General features: G+C 46.9%; 1 protein-coding gene across 4 annotated transcripts in view; it reads left to right on the top strand.

Moving 5' to 3' along the window:
- AUTS2 (activator of transcription and developmental regulator AUTS2) overlaps positions 1-15163 on the top strand; it is a 774170-nt gene that overhangs the window by 200884 nt on the left and 558123 nt on the right. For 3 of the 4 annotated variants that reach the window (XM_066333138.1, XM_066333140.1, XM_066333139.1), the window contains exon 2: positions 8451-8660. In XM_066333138.1, the coding sequence (XP_066189235.1) occupies positions 8451-8660 (210 nt within the window). Of the gene's footprint in view, positions 1-8450; positions 8715-15163 lie in introns of all 4 variants that reach the window. The other variant, XM_066333137.1, reaches the window with a different exon arrangement.

Here is a 15163-nt window from a genome sequence, read left to right as displayed (position 1 = left end):
ATGGACAAAACTTTTCTTTTTGGGAGAAAGTTTTAAATTTTATTTTTTTTCCATTCTAAATGAGAAAAAAGTGAAAATGAAGAAAACTTAATGTGAAGAAAAAAAAATCTGGAAGTTTTGGTGTAGAACTGAGGAGTTGTTCAATTATTTAGACACACTGAAATATTTGTGTTTCATATTTGTGGTTCTCTCCACCCTGAACATCCCCTTTTCCAAGGATAAATATTCCTGGTGCTGCTGTGACCTGGAGCTGCCCCTTGGACCGAGGGAAGGACAGCAGTGGGAGATGCCAGTCCCAGCCCATGTCCACAGCTGGATGTGCTCCTGCTCCAGCTCAGGGCAGTGCTGCACAAGGCTGGGCTGGCTGGGACACTGCTGGCTCCTCGGGGTCTGTGTCACCATCACTGTGCCACTGGTGTGTCACAGCACAGGGGACAAACCAAACCCAGCACTGCTTCAGGAGCTGGCTCCGTGCTCCTCTCTCTGCCTCATGTCTAATCCAACCTGAGCAGTGCAGGAGCACTGGAGCCCTCTTCAGGGAGCATCCCCAGGGACTCTTCTCCACATCTCTTTTCTATTTCTTTTCATTCCTCAAACAAAGAAAATAAAGACGAGCATGTGGCCCTGCTGCTCCCAAGGGTGAGTCAAGCACATTGATTTAAGGTGTGAGATCAGGGCAGGGCGGTGGGAATCCCTTTCCCCTGGCTGCAGTGGGCAGCCCAGGGGCTGTGAGCTGGCTGCAGCACAGTGGGATGGAGGGGTTTGGGGGCTGTGGGGCAGCTGGGGCTGGTTCTGCTCAGTCCTGCTCAGGGGGCAGGGATGGGCTGGGTTGGCTGCTCTGCCAGGACCAGAGCCTGGAGGTGCAGGGACAACAGGTGCTCACCAAAGCGGATTGGGGAGTTTGGAGAACTGAAAGAATGTGGTTGAGATGGTGCCAGCAGAGGACACAGACCCACTGCTGGGACAGGCCAGGGCTCGCTGCTGTTTCAGCCTCACAAAGGCAGCCCCAGGTGTGCTGGAGGTCACTGAGTCAAATCTGCAGCCAAGACATAACCTTGGATTTAGCTGGCTGCTTGTGTTAGACCTAGAAAAACCTCTAGAGAAAACACAATGGGACTTTTAGGCTGACAGAAGCTGGCTGGAGCCAGAGCTTCAGGATCTCTTGGCAGGAGCACATGGGCTCCTGGCTGAAGCAGTCAGAGCAGAAGCAACTGTGTGTACTTTGCCTTCCCAAAGCTGGGCAGCTTCAAGGAAAACAGTTCCACGGCTCTGCAGTCAGGGCTGGCATTGCTCAGCACTTCCTCAGCACCAGCTCCAAGATGAGGTTGTGGCTAACTCAGGTTGCACAGGCTCCAGTGATTTCTCGACTGCTGTGCACAGCTCTAACACGGTAGGGCACAGTATTTGAGTCTGGAACATGGCATGGCACAGTGTTTGAGGGACAAAAACGAGAAGGCTGAGAGTACCATGTTTGAAAACCATGAAATAAATGAAAAGCAATTGCCCTGATACTCATCTTCATGTGTGACACCAGCTTTTGCCAGCTCAACAGCTGGCACCAGAGTCTTAGATGTCCTCTGCCTCCAGCTTGTGTTTGCTGTGTGGCATTGAGGGAGGCCGTGGCACCACATTGTGTTAGAAACAGCTCTTCCCTGGATCCTTATAACTTTGGTGCCCACTAAAGCCCAGTTTTCGGGAGTGCTCAGCACTCCTGGCAGCTGCTGAAATCATGAGAGAATGAAGCTGTGCTTCATTAGAGAAGTGCTCTGTGGAGCCAAATGAGAAATCAAATCTCAGGTGTTCCCCAAAGAATGCCGACAATTAGCAGATGTTTCTGACCTAACACGTCAGGAGTGTTGTTGCCACCTCTAGAACAGGAGTAGTGGAATACCTTTGGCAGAAGCGGTGTAAAGCAGGTCGCTGGTATTTGTTGAGCATCTCTCTGATGGAGCGGGAGGAGCTGCAGAGAAAACCCTGAGGAAATGAAGCACTGTGCATTCAGAGGAGGCTGTGAGTGGAGGGCAGTAAACACGGCCCAGGGCCACCCTACGGACAAAGAGGAGCAAACAGGATCCTGAGAGGCTGCTCATTAGCTGAACACCTTCCATTCTGTGTAGGGAAATAGGAGCACGGGATCATGTAATTAAAGATTGTATCTCGGCGTGCATGCACAAGGGGCCTCAATGAAGGTGGTGGCTGCAGCCTTAATCCTGCTCTTTCATAACTTCCAAGCCCTTGACTTTGTAACCTCAATAATGTCGCCTTAATGTATTTTTGTGCGTAATTTAAATCGGCAGGAGCTGAAAAGGAGCCTTCTGTTTATCAACGCTATTGTTACCAAGTGATTTGGGGATGGAAAATCAAAGCAATCTCTTTGCCACAGAGGCGCTTTCACACGAGGTATCTGGAGCAGACAGCAACTTGCTCTGCCCTTGTTTTCCTTGCTCTGCCCCCACCCCAGTGTCCCCCAGGCTGGCACTGCCTTTGGTCCCCTCTCTGCTGCCCGACCCCTTTGCACAACACTGAACCACTCTGTTTTCACATTCCAGAGGGATGCAGGAGGCAGCGGATTGCAGCTTTATGGAATCAAAAAGCAAACAAAACAAGATTAAAGCTTTCTGTGGAGGTCCTGTGGCTTGAAGGAATTGCTGGGATTAGTGGATGGGTACTGCACCCAATATAGTTGACATCCCACCTCTCTTCACCAGTCCCTGGTGTTTTAAAATACCATAATAGTGACACTAAGAATCCTTTTGCACTCTCTTTTGCATTGTGCTTTACACCTGCCTTTTTTTCCCTTGGCATTATTTTAATAGCTATTGCAATTTTTTCCCCTAGATAAATGCTTCTGAGAAACTAGTCATTCATCAGAAGAATACACAGTACATTTAACTATTTTATCTGGAGGTAAATTAATGGTTATTATAAGCATCTCATTTTATTTTCTGATCTTGATTAGAGGGACTGGTCAGTGCATTATTTTCAGACTTTTACATCTTGTTTCTGCTGGAATTAAAACAGCAAATTACAAAACATGAGAGAGGTATTGAAGATTTGAGGCATTTTTGTCCATCAGATGAAAAAAATTCTCCAGTGTAACAGAAACACAGTAGGAGTTGATGGGGACTGTCAAGATGTGATGGCAAATTGGGTACCCCCAGATCAGCAGTGTTTCTGAGGGGGTTTGGTTTCAGTTTGTGCAGCTGTTGGTGCAGGTTTGGGTTCAGTTTGTGCAGGTTTGGGGTCAGTTGGTGCCTGTTGCTGTCCTGAATTCCCAGCTGAGGATTGCCCCTGTGTGATGCTTCCCTGGCAGGGTGGGCAGGGCTGGCACAGGGTGCCCAGAGCAGCTGTGGCTGCCCCTGGATCCCTGGCAGTGCCCAAGGCCAGGCTGGACACTGGGGCTTGGAGCAGCCTGGGACAGTGGGAGGTGTCCCTGCCATGGCTGGGGTGGGGCTGGGTGGGCTTTAGGGTCGCTTCCAACCCAAACTCTTCTGGGATTCTGTGCTGGCCAAGCTGCAGGATTTCTCTCACTGTACCCTGCAGACATCCTAATTTCTTGCAAGCTGACCCTCTGTGCCCAGTGCAGTGGTGAATGTGAGGGTGGGGGTTTTGCCCTGGCTTCTGTGTTGTGCTGCTCCCTTTGGCTGTTTCTTGCCTCCCCTTACATCCCATCCCTGGGAGCTGCTGCAGCTGACAGCAGGCTGAGGAGCTGAGCTGTCCTGGGCTCGGGATGGAACTGGGAAAGAATTTCAAATCGACTTTTGTAGCTACTGAAAATGTATTTTCTTTCCCCTTAATTGGCTTCTTCCTTCTGCACTAGCGTTCCCGATCAAATGTGAATTGTTTGTACCTTGAAAGGCTCCAGAAGTGCCTCTCTTACAGTTCTGTTTGACAGGGATGTTGGGATGCAGGAACAGTGAACGGGGCAGACTGGCAGCTTCAAGCTTGATTTTCTAAATATTTGTGTTTAAAGTCGAGCATTACATTGACATTTCATGACTATTTGACGTTTGAGAAAAAGAAAAAAAAAAAGTCTAATTTCTTTATACTTCGTTCTTGGAGTGAAGGATAAATTGTTGGGCTCTGATATAAAGCAGTAGAAGACTTCAGAAAGAACCTGAGGAGCAAATAATTGGAATATAGTTGTAGATTGTTGCAACTGTAATTTGGTTTAAGTAGCATAACAGTGTAACCTGTTCCTGTTTATAATAATAATTTTTTTAAAGTTGTATTTTACTGAGGTCACATTCAGTGCAAATTCAGAAAATAAGTTTTTACAACACTGGAATTGTAATGCGAATGCCCAAGGACGGTTTGGAAAGGTCAAGGCTCGAAATCCCTGAGCAGTACCTGAGATGTTCATCCAGAGACATTTCTGCAGTGTATTTGGTACACACTGCATTTACAGTGTTGTTTTTCATCCAGCACTCCCACAGAAAACTCCTGTAATAAGGAGTGGAACAGTTATTCACATGTAGTTTTTAAGCTGTTGTCAGAGGGCAGGAGGGAAGGGCAGTGGTGGAGTGGCTCTTGGGTGGGTTCATGGGGGTGAGGAGTGTACCCCACAAAGCCTTTCTCTGCTGCCACGGAGGGTCTGATTTTTAATCCGTGAGATATCATTTATGTAGCAAGAAGATGGACTTTGCAGAAATAAATCAGGCACAGCTCCCTGAAGGAGCAGATGAGAATGCAGTGTGTCCTTCAAGCCTCCTACCCTGAGAAATGATCTGATGGAGCCGGGGGCTGCCCCTGCTGCCCTGGGCTGGGGCTGTGGCTGCTGCCTGGGGCCAGGAGATTGCAGTGCCCCACTGGGCAGGAGCCTGCTCAGCACCACGGGCCCTTCCCCACCAGGGCACCTGCAGCAGGATCAGCCTGATTAATGTGCCCAATAGAAATAAAACAAATGGAAATTTTTTTTTAGATTATACAGTACACTCATAAATATTAATGCACTTTCATATTGAATTGCGTGTAATTACATATTTATACATTTAAGTCACCTTCCTGATACACTTAAGGCACTTTACTGATGAAAGATATCTCTGAAAGAGATGGTTTTAAACTGTGCCTAATATGTTTGTAGGATTTACTTAATAATGTGTGGGCTTGTATGCTGGCAGGAGAGGAGAAAAACCTCCATTAGAGACTGGAGTGTTCATGGGTCTGGTGCTCAGGCTGGATCCACTCCGTGGGTAGCTGCTGAGAAATACGTCTCGACATGAAATATTACCACATCTTCTTATCTATGTAGATAAGGTCTGTGCAGTCCTGTCACCTTAGAGTAATTACAGCTTATTACTCTAATCATGATGATGCCTGAAGTCTGTAATTAAGATTGTGCTGGCTAATGTACTAGCACACGGCATGGTACAGCTATTGTCCTATCTAAACAAGGGAAAGATAAAAATGGGATGAGGGAGAAAGGGCAGCAAGTGGGGAAGTGATTTATGCAGGGCTGTGGTTCCCAGCCAAGTGCTGCCTCCACAGAGCCCAGGGGCTCCACGGGGCACAATCTGACACAATCCCAGGCAGTTTGCACCCTCAGACACGAGGAGAACACCCTGGGAGAGCTCTGTTCCAGCTACTTTAATGCATCTTGTCCACCTGTGTTCTTTTCTTTTATCATGTCCTCACCTAGTCTGCAGATGAGGAATTTGACACACATTTCTATGTACGTATTAATTTTCAGGCTGAGTTGGGTCTCTGTTGAAATCCATGAGAGGCTCTACCTCACAGGTCCCTCACAAAGGGTTTGGTCCCCAGCACTCTGTAATTTTCCCCACACTGGGGAAGAGCAGACAGCTCTTCTGGCAGAGCAGGGTTGTCTAAACAACAGTCCTTATGGCTAAATTTCATAGCCAGCCTACCCACCAAACAGGATTTAAGGCCCCTTTCACAACTTAGGCACGTCTGGAGCTCCTTGGCCTCTCTTTGCTTGTGAGCAGAAGAGTTCCTTAATTTTGAACATTCCTGCCAATCATTCCTTCTGCCTTGGAAGGTGCCTTTCCATCCAGGCTGGGGAAGCCTTTGTGGGTTTGGTGTCCCTCATCTTTGCCATAGGTGTGTGAGCAGATTCCTTCCTCCCAGTTCTCCTGAGCTCCACGTTCTCTAGGTGTATGTGACAGTTTGTGGAGCCTCCTGCAGCTGTCTGGAGCATGGGCTCTGAGGAAGGGTCCTGCCAGGAACATCCACAGTCATCTGCTGAGCTGACCCATCTCTCACCCCCCTTAAAGCTAATAGGAACAAGTTATTTCTTGATGGAAGTTCCTGGCCCCATTAAACATTTTATAAGCTTCTGGAAGCCTGCCACTGTTTCATTTAGTCACTCACAGCTGGGGGAAAAAAAAATCCCACAAAAGCTACTTAGTCATTAGAAGATTTCTTTTTTCCAGAAAGTTTCCCCTTTGTTCACTCCTTCAGCCTTTGAGAAGTGAATTTAGAGCGAATTCTCTTGAACAGCATTTGTATCAACAAACATGAGCAATGTGTTTTAACAGAAGTCTTGGCTGGTATAATGTTTTACGTATAAAACATTGGGTATTTTTTATGCTGACCTGAAAGAAAAAATTGGTAGCAGGATGACAGCCATCCTAAGTTACAAATCAGTTCTACCATAAAATATCTGCTATTTTATAACCTGCCCTTGCTGTCCAGGAGGTCCAGGTGTGTTTGTGGATGCTGTTGAGGGGCAGCACTGGTGAAATGGTTACTGCCCCTGAGAATTTTGCCTTCCTGCATTTATGGCATGCAGCTAAACCTAAAACCTTCCTGGGATGGGAGGCAGAAGGTGTGCTGAGAAAAGGGATTGTTCCTGCTTTTAATTTCCTTGGGCAGCTCCGTAGGATCCCTCTGCTTGTGCACAAGGAGATCTCAAAGCGTTTTAGGAAGATCAGTGCTACTCCTGAGCTCTTTTGCAGTAGAGCCAGGGAGGAACCAGCAAGCAGACATGGGAGGTTTCTTAGGTTACTAATCCTGTGTTGTAGCTAAGGATGCTCAAATTCTCTTTCATGAGGTTGGATGAGGCTCCTAACTTTTTGGATATGAATAACACTGTGAAGAAAAGCCCAGGGTATCTCCTGTGGTGTCCTAAGTGAAGAAAAGGTAGAAAAAATGTCCTACAGCTTCTGTTCAGTACTCCCATCTTTAATGCCTGTAAAATCATTCCCTTTGCTAAATATCAAATTTGAACAATGACTGTCTTCAGCTTAATTAATCATCTCATTGGTTTCAGTTACGAATTTTGTGAAGCTCTTGTGTTTTAGAAAGTCATTTAGGGAGCAGTCTTTAATTAAAGCCAAACTGCTCTTTTGCCTTTAGGCATGTTTTTTTTGCATTAAAAGGTGCCATAATTCGAATTATATTCTCCTGAGCCACAGCCTTTATGTGACACAGGGACCAATAGCCCTTCCTGCTGTCAGTTATAATAATAAGTGACTATAAACAAGAGCTGAAAGGCTCACAAGATTATCCAGCACTTTTTGGTGGGCATGGAAGCTTCTGGCCCAAGCAGCCAGGCAGGTTGGCACAGAGTGCTGGAAGCACCACCCTGATTTAATAACTTCCCCTCACAGGGCAGCACCAGACCCCAACGTGGGCAGCTCTGGGGGCAGATGTGACTCAGCACATTGCATTTATTGGATGCAGAATCTGCACTGTAATCAACAGCTTCTCAATAGCTTCTCATTCTTCTCTCCTAATGAAGTCTCCAGCCTCCTCTTCCTCTGCCTTTAATTCTGTGCTGTTGAAAAAGATTCATTTCAAGTCACATTTATCTGAAATGAAAATAGGGGTTCTGTGTGTTGCAGGTTATTTGTAAGAAAAGAGCTGTGGGCTAAGTGACAAAACTCACATTTGTGTTACAAGAGTAGAATATTTTTTTTATAGACAGACATTGATTCTGGGGGGTTAAAGGGTCAGTGACAGAGTTTTCAAATACAAGTTGCTTTTTTCATGCACTTTTCACCCCTCTCCCTGAGATCTGGAGCTCTCTGTTTAAGTCAGGCTGGAGGGAAGCATGCCCTGAAGTCAATGGAGATTCATTGGCCCTAACTGGATTTAGGTCAGCTCATGCCTTGGCTTCTCAAACACAAGAAATAATATGAATAAATATTGAAAAGTCGAGCATTGTTTAAATCAAAGCAGATTGTTAATTTAAGCATGATAAACAAATGCTGTCTTCTCAATGTGTGCTCTCTTGATACATGAGATGCCAATGAGAACTGAGGTTCACTGTATGAAGTCTCAAGGGGGATGTGTCTCCTTCCATGCCCTCACTTCATCCTGCCGATTTTATTTAGCATTTGCCTGTCTTTTGATTAAGAGGACATCAGTGAAGAGTGGGTTTGTTGCTTTCCTGGTGATTGCAGCATTGCCCTGAGAGTGCTTTGCTGGTCACCTGGAACCAAAGCAGAGCTGCAGTTTCACACTGTGCTTTTCTCCTCCCTCTGCAGAAGGACGTAGCTCTGAAACCTCAGGAACGTGTGGAGAAGCGACAGAACCCTCTGGCCAAGAAGAAACGGGAAGCACTTACCAATGGGCTGTCGTACCTTCCCAAAAAGAACAGGCTCCAGCACCACCAGTACAGCTCCGACCGGGAGAATGACCGGAACCTGTGCCAGCACCTTGGGAAAAGGAAGAAGTTGCCCAAGGCTCTCAGACAGGTGGGAGACAAGTTCCCTGCTGCGGGGAGGGAGGGCTCTGCCCGCTGGCTCATGGTATGTAGAAGTCATTTTCTCATTTTGTGCCGTCGCTTGTTTTGATACTTTGGTGGTGGTTTGGTTCTCGGGCTCTTGGGTGCGATGTGGTGCAGTGTCCTACCACTGGCAGAGGTGGACTGAGAGGGAGAGCAGGTGCTGCATTGGTGCTGATGTGACTAATAAATGTGGGAAGGTGGGAAGAGCTTTCCACAGGCTGGCTGTGAGACTGTCACGGCAAACAAATGGGGTCTCTGTGATTGCGAGGCCAGCTTTGTCCCGTAAGGAGCTTCTTGTCTCTAGGCTTTGTATATAGAAGCAGAAGAGCCCTTTGAACATCCAGGGTGAGGAGAGGCCATTGCAGGAAGGGCAGCTGTTAACCAAGGCAAAGCTCTAAGACTGATTAGAGTGTGAGAAGCTCACTTGGGAGGTGTCAGTGATGCTGGTGTCTGCTCCCCTGGGTTACAGATCACCCGCCCTAAGCGAGAACTTCTGCTTTCCCAACAGTGGTGGAAGTGAGCAGGCGACATCCAGGATTGCAAAGCTTGAGGCTGAAAACATTGGATTTGTCTTCATGACTGTGCAGTGTTGTGTTTGTTGTGTTTTTTGAAGAAGAAAGCGTGACAGATGTGATTTCCATGATGCTGATAATAGTGCACAGTAGTAGTGACTAGGTCAGCTTTTGCCTGTATTTGAGTGATACTAATGACTCTTGAACCAAAATTTAAACGTTTAATGGGGATGGTTGATATTCATGGAATCAGTTTTCATCCTTGTTTAGTGCAAACCAAACCTTGCTTTGCAGAGGAACTTGCAGCGAATAGTGAGAATTCACTGCTTCTCATTTTGTGAGTTCAGGGAGATGGAACATTAAGGATGACAAGTATGCTGAGTTGTATTCAATTTTGATATGCAGAGTTAGAGAAGCTGGAAAGAAATAGGTTTTCATGATAATTCTGAAGCCTATATGTTAAGCTGTATATAGGAATATAGTACGAGATTATCCAGTCCTTTAGTGGAGCAAAGAAATTGTAAAATGCCTGTTCTACACTACCAGCTCTTAAAGGTGTTTCTTCTGATTTCATTTTACGTGATATTTCAAAGGAAGGTGGGGGAAACTCTTCAGGATAGTTGATGCAATGATTCCATTATCAGTAGATACTGAAGGTTGCTGTGTTCCCTTGACTGTTTCCTGTGTTCAGCTCTGTGGTCTCTGCTCTGTTTGGTCTGTCAGATGTGTCTGCTTTGGGCAGCAGAACTGAGTGTGTGCACTGTGAACTCTCCTAGTGGGGCCTAATCTCAGGGGGAACCTTTCTGCCCAGAATTTCATCTGTGAAGGAGATTGGCCTCCCTGCTGATGGAGATTATTTGTGAGGTGGTGTTTTTGGGAATGAATATGCATTGGCTTGGAAGGTATTGAGTTGACAGATGTCACGGAAAATGCTTTTCCTTTGAGCTGATAAATCTGAGTACTCTGCTTAATTCCTAAGGCATAAGACTGAGAGGAAATAAAGTTTCTTGCTTAATATAAATGTAATACACTTGGTAGGCGTAGAGCTCCTCAGATAAGAACATTTAAGTCTTATGAACAGTGTAGGTGCTGACAAACATATACAGCGTTGGCACTTAACATGGAAAAAAGATGTCATGGAAAAGACTGCAAAGTGTTTTGGAAAGACATGTCCACCACCTATAGAAAGAGTTTTGGGTAAGCATTTTCTGACCTCTTTCAAGACAAAGAGTGAAGAGCACAAAAGAAGGAGGAGATTGATAAGTTCTCAGCATGTTTTTTTTTTCTGATCATGTTACACTTTTCCTCCTCGAGTGACTCGTGGCTGCACACCTTGGGTTGCTTTCCCCACCCAGACCCATCCCACTGAATCCCTGGATACTGAAGGGGAAATAGATTTGCTTGTCAGCCTTCTCAGAGGGCAGTGAACCAACAACTGGGGCCACTGTGGTTTGTGTGTGACACTGCAGCAGCGTCTGGAGCCACTCAGAGTTCAGGAGGCTTCTGCATGTATACAGTGTCCTTGCTATATTAAGGCTTTATATTTGATACATAAACAATTTCTCCTGCCTCTCCTGTCCCTGGGGGAATCCTGCACTGTCACCTGTGATTACTGTAACTGGATGGCAGGATGCAATCTTAGAGCTGTCACATAAGACCTTGGCTGCAGTCTGTCCTTGCTGGGAAAGGTTTTATACCTGGAGATCTCGGTCATAGCTTTTCCAGTGGTTGACAGTCTTGTTGGATATGCTTTCCTGTGAAATCTGTTATCTGCTGGAAGTAACTCTCACTGCAGGATTTAGGGTATGAAGCTCCCTTGTCAAGCAGATTTAGTTGAAGTCAGCTATTGAAAGCATTGCTAATTAGTTTTCAGAGAAAATCCTTGCAGTATTCATGCAGGTATTTATCCAGCTCTGCTGAAATGCCTACAGGTTTATTGAAATCCAGAAAATGTGAAACCGTAGGTTAATTAAGGCTCATATTTTACTAGCGAGAAGACTTTTGAACTCTGCTTTGTGAGCTTTTATAAATGTACTTATTAAATGCCTCAAGGAAATTTTAGTTGGCGTTAAGCAAACATAAGACTCATCAGAATATTTCTCCAGCGTTTTAAATTTAATTTCCTTTACGTTAATTGGTGATGGCATGTTTTTATGTGCTTTCTGTAAAAATCATTTGGAAATCTTAAAGTGAACATTTTTAAACCAGTAAAAGGGTGGCAAGCACTTTTAAATGGGTTTTAATGAGATTTTATTCCTCGAGGTCTGAGCACAGTGGGCCATACCAGGAAACAATGAGCTTTCAGGGCAGAAGGAGGGTTGAGAGTATTTTGATAATGAGGGGGAAGGATCATTTCCCTTTGTTCAGTGGATGTATGATTTGGAAAGAGCAGAAGAGTACCTCTACCATTGACTTGCTACCTCTACCATTTCCTTCACTGCTTTTCTCCATCTGGTGGGAGGTTCTTGCACCTTCTTACAGAAGAGGATCATCTCTGGTTATGCTTCTAAACCCGCAGTGTGTGTGTTGGGCAAGGGGTGCCTTGGCTGCCTCAATGTGCACGAGAGCCAGAAGCTGCTGGGCTCTGCCTTCACCACCTGATTCCAGAGACGCTTCCAGAATATCAAATCCCAATCCCAGATACTGCAGGAGTGCAGGGAAGGAGACAAATGGTAATAAATAGGAGGTGGATGATAAATAGAGGGAAGAAAACTCACAATGGAGAAATGAATTAGGAGGTAAATTGTAATGAGAGCAAGGAAAAATGGGAAGAACAGCAGCAGAAGATACACTGCTGACTCTGGCAGTCCCCAGCTACAAGTGTTATAAACCATTGGCTTTCACCTCGTAGTCCATTACATGAATCAATTAAAGGGAGGGAGGGGAGTGTTGAAGCTGTTCCTTCTCAGAATTAAGTCCAGGATCCCTTTGGCAGTCTCACCCTGAATCTACGCATCTTAAACTTGAGGCTGCTGAGCCTTTGGGGGGCTGATGTGGACAGCTGTCGTTGTCCCCTGCCATCGTTGTCCCCTGCCATCGTTGTCCCCTGCCATGGTTGACCCTTGCCATCAGCACTTGAGAGCACCACGTGGTTCCCTGTGTTGATTCAGTGCCAGCACACTTGTCCCCTGGTGCAGAGATGCTGGTGTGCCTCAGTGCAGCAGAGCAGTGGTGCAGAGGGCGACATCCCCGTGTGCGGGCAGGGCTCTCGGCGGTGTCCTGCAGTCCGGGACATCCCTGTGTCCTGCAGTCCGGGACATCCCCGTGTGCGGGCAGGGCTCTCGGCGGTGTCCTGCAGTCCGGGACATCCCTGTGTCCTGCAGTCCGGGACATCCCCGTGTGCGGGCAGGGCTCTCGGCGGTGTCCTGCAGTCCGGGACATCCCTGTGTCCTGCAGTCCGGGACATCCCCGTGTGCTGGGCAGGGCTCTCGGCGGTGTGTGCCCTCCATCCCCGTGTCCCGTGTCTCTCAGGGCTGCAGGCACAGGCGGGGCCGGGAGCGGTGGCACCGGGCGGGCAGCGGAGCAGATGGGCTGGATTGTCACCGGCACTGTGATCCCGGGGAGAGCTGGCTGTGCTGACAAGCGATTTACAATGTGCTATTTACAGTTTGGGTTTGCAGGCTCTCAATGACATCTGAGTGCTCTTTAGCAACTGCTTTCATTACTACTCTTCTAAGAGCTGCTAATTGAAAATGAAATTGTGGGTGGGCTCTGGGAGTGCCGTAGCAGCTACCAGTACGATACACAGCCACAGAGAACTGTTTCATTTCTTGGACTCCCTACTGTAGCTCTGTGCAAGGGAAGAAATGGGGATATATTTGTGTGAGGTCAGACACCTTGGAAATCCTGCCTACGGCGTGCATCACCCGGAGTGAGAAAGGCTTGAACCTCCTCGAACACAACTGCCGGGATTTGGGATTCCTTTACTGGCAGCCAGTGGATTTCAGTGACTATAAAACTTCTGAAGATCAGGAAGGAGCCTGCGCTGTGAAACTACCTCGCGCAGGGCAGCCCAGGGGATTGGAAGCTGTGTGTGGGATTTCGGGGCTGGTTTTGCACCGCTGGAGGTCTGGCTTTGTATGAAGTGACAGGAAACAAGGGAACTGACTGGTAGAATGTGGTACAAAGTCACCTGCCTTGGGAGCAGTGCCAGCCAGGACCAGGTCAGCAGGGATATGGCCACACATTGATGGAAAGGGAGATAATATTCCCATTCTGTATGTAATGGGAGAAGTTGTTTGGTTTAGGGTTTTTTTTTCAGATTCAAAATGCTAGTGCAGCCACTTTGAAATGAGTGGATTTGCTATTTGTGCTGCAGCCTACACAACTTGGTTTGATTCTGTGCCAGTGTTGCCAAAAGTCTGAAGGCACCTACAGCAAGTGTCATCAGCAAGAGGAACTGCAGGGGCCACTGGTTTAACAAAACTGTGTTGGTATCGTGTTGCTCAAAGCACTCGTTGTTAATCTAGCACATCAAGCAACATTTCATTTGAAAAAATAACAACCCATGAAATGATGAAAAAAAAATTCCGATTACAGCTCTGAAAGAACAGAAAGGGCATGTCTGGGTAACTGTGCTGTGAGGTCACATCTCAGCATGAGTGGGTGTAGAAATACAGTGGGAGAAGATGCTCATGTGATAAAGGGGATGGGGAGATCTGGGCTTTGAGAACCCTTTGTAGGACAGAAAAGGGGAAAAAGTCTGTGGAGAAGGGCTGAAGAGGTGAGGCTTAGCAGAGGTGTAGGCTGGGCTCTGTGGGGTTTTGAGGGGTAAATGTCACACATGGTGTGCAAATCGAGGGGGATACCTAGAGAGGGGGCAGTGAAGTGAATATCCCGTCTCTGCTGACATCCAGCTCAGTTTATCCAGTCCACCTGGGCTGTGGAAATGCCGAGTGCTTCGTGCTGGCCAGTTGGTAATTCCACCCTTGGCAGGGACCCACACTTTATTTTCACACATGCACAGTGTGTGCAGTCCTGTCTGTGTGGGAGCATGTGCTGAAAGCTGGGCTGCCATTCAGTCCCCTGCTCGTTTCCCTTTGGAAACCGCCGTGGGTGACAAACAGTGCTTGAATTACAAGCATTTTGTGATTCTCGACTGCTGTTTTCCTCTGATCAGAGGCCACAGAAATCTCCAGCTGCACTTAACCCGCAGTCACCGTATCCAGTGCGTCATCTGTGAAGGCACCCAGCTGCTCAAAAGCATCCAAACAACTTCTGGGCCCTGATAATATATAATTGAGCTCAATGGGCACAGAAAAGACTGTTGTTCTCTGCAGAAAGGACTGAAAAATGATGCGTGTGGCTTCGTGTCCCTGTTGTTCTGCTCTGCACATCCCCCACGGCTTCCCCGAGCTCCTGAACGGGCACTTTGGATTCCAGGAGAGCGCACACAAAGGGCAGAGCTGCTCCAGGGATGCTGCTCTGGGCACCACGAACCCCTGCAGAGCCTGGGCAGTGCTCGGGGAGCTGCCACTCCACCAGTGTTCGCCCGCAGGGACGTGTCACCGCCGTCCCCCCCCTCGTAATCACCAGCTTCACCTGCAATTTTTCAATAAGCTATTGAATTATACCTCTCTAAATGATACACTGCAAATCCAGCAGGTCCTAATTGCTAATGATGGTTCTGAAAGACTTTCATTTGACTGTAATTAGGTTTGCAAGCAATCAGCTGCCCTTATCAGGATGGAAACACATATAATGTAAAATACACACTGGTGGGAATGGAGCGTTTTCTTAAAAGGAGGAGGGAAGAGGAAGATGTTTTATTAGCAGAAGCTGTGACATATTTTAACACCTTGAAAACATCATGTGTGAAATTAATTCTGCTCAGTATTATACCATCTGGCAATGTTATTGTTCTGTATATATTGCCATGTAAGTGTGCTTTTTTCGTCTGGGTATGAGCCTGTGTTTGAAATAGTAATCATGAGTCAAATTGATTACTAAGGATGTTATT

This window comes from Sylvia atricapilla, chromosome 20, assembly GCF_009819655.1.
Source record: "Sylvia atricapilla isolate bSylAtr1 chromosome 20, bSylAtr1.pri, whole genome shotgun sequence".
NCBI classification, from domain to species: Eukaryota; Metazoa; Chordata; class Aves; order Passeriformes; family Sylviidae; genus Sylvia; species Sylvia atricapilla.
This window is presented reverse-complemented; position numbering and strand designations above follow the sequence as displayed.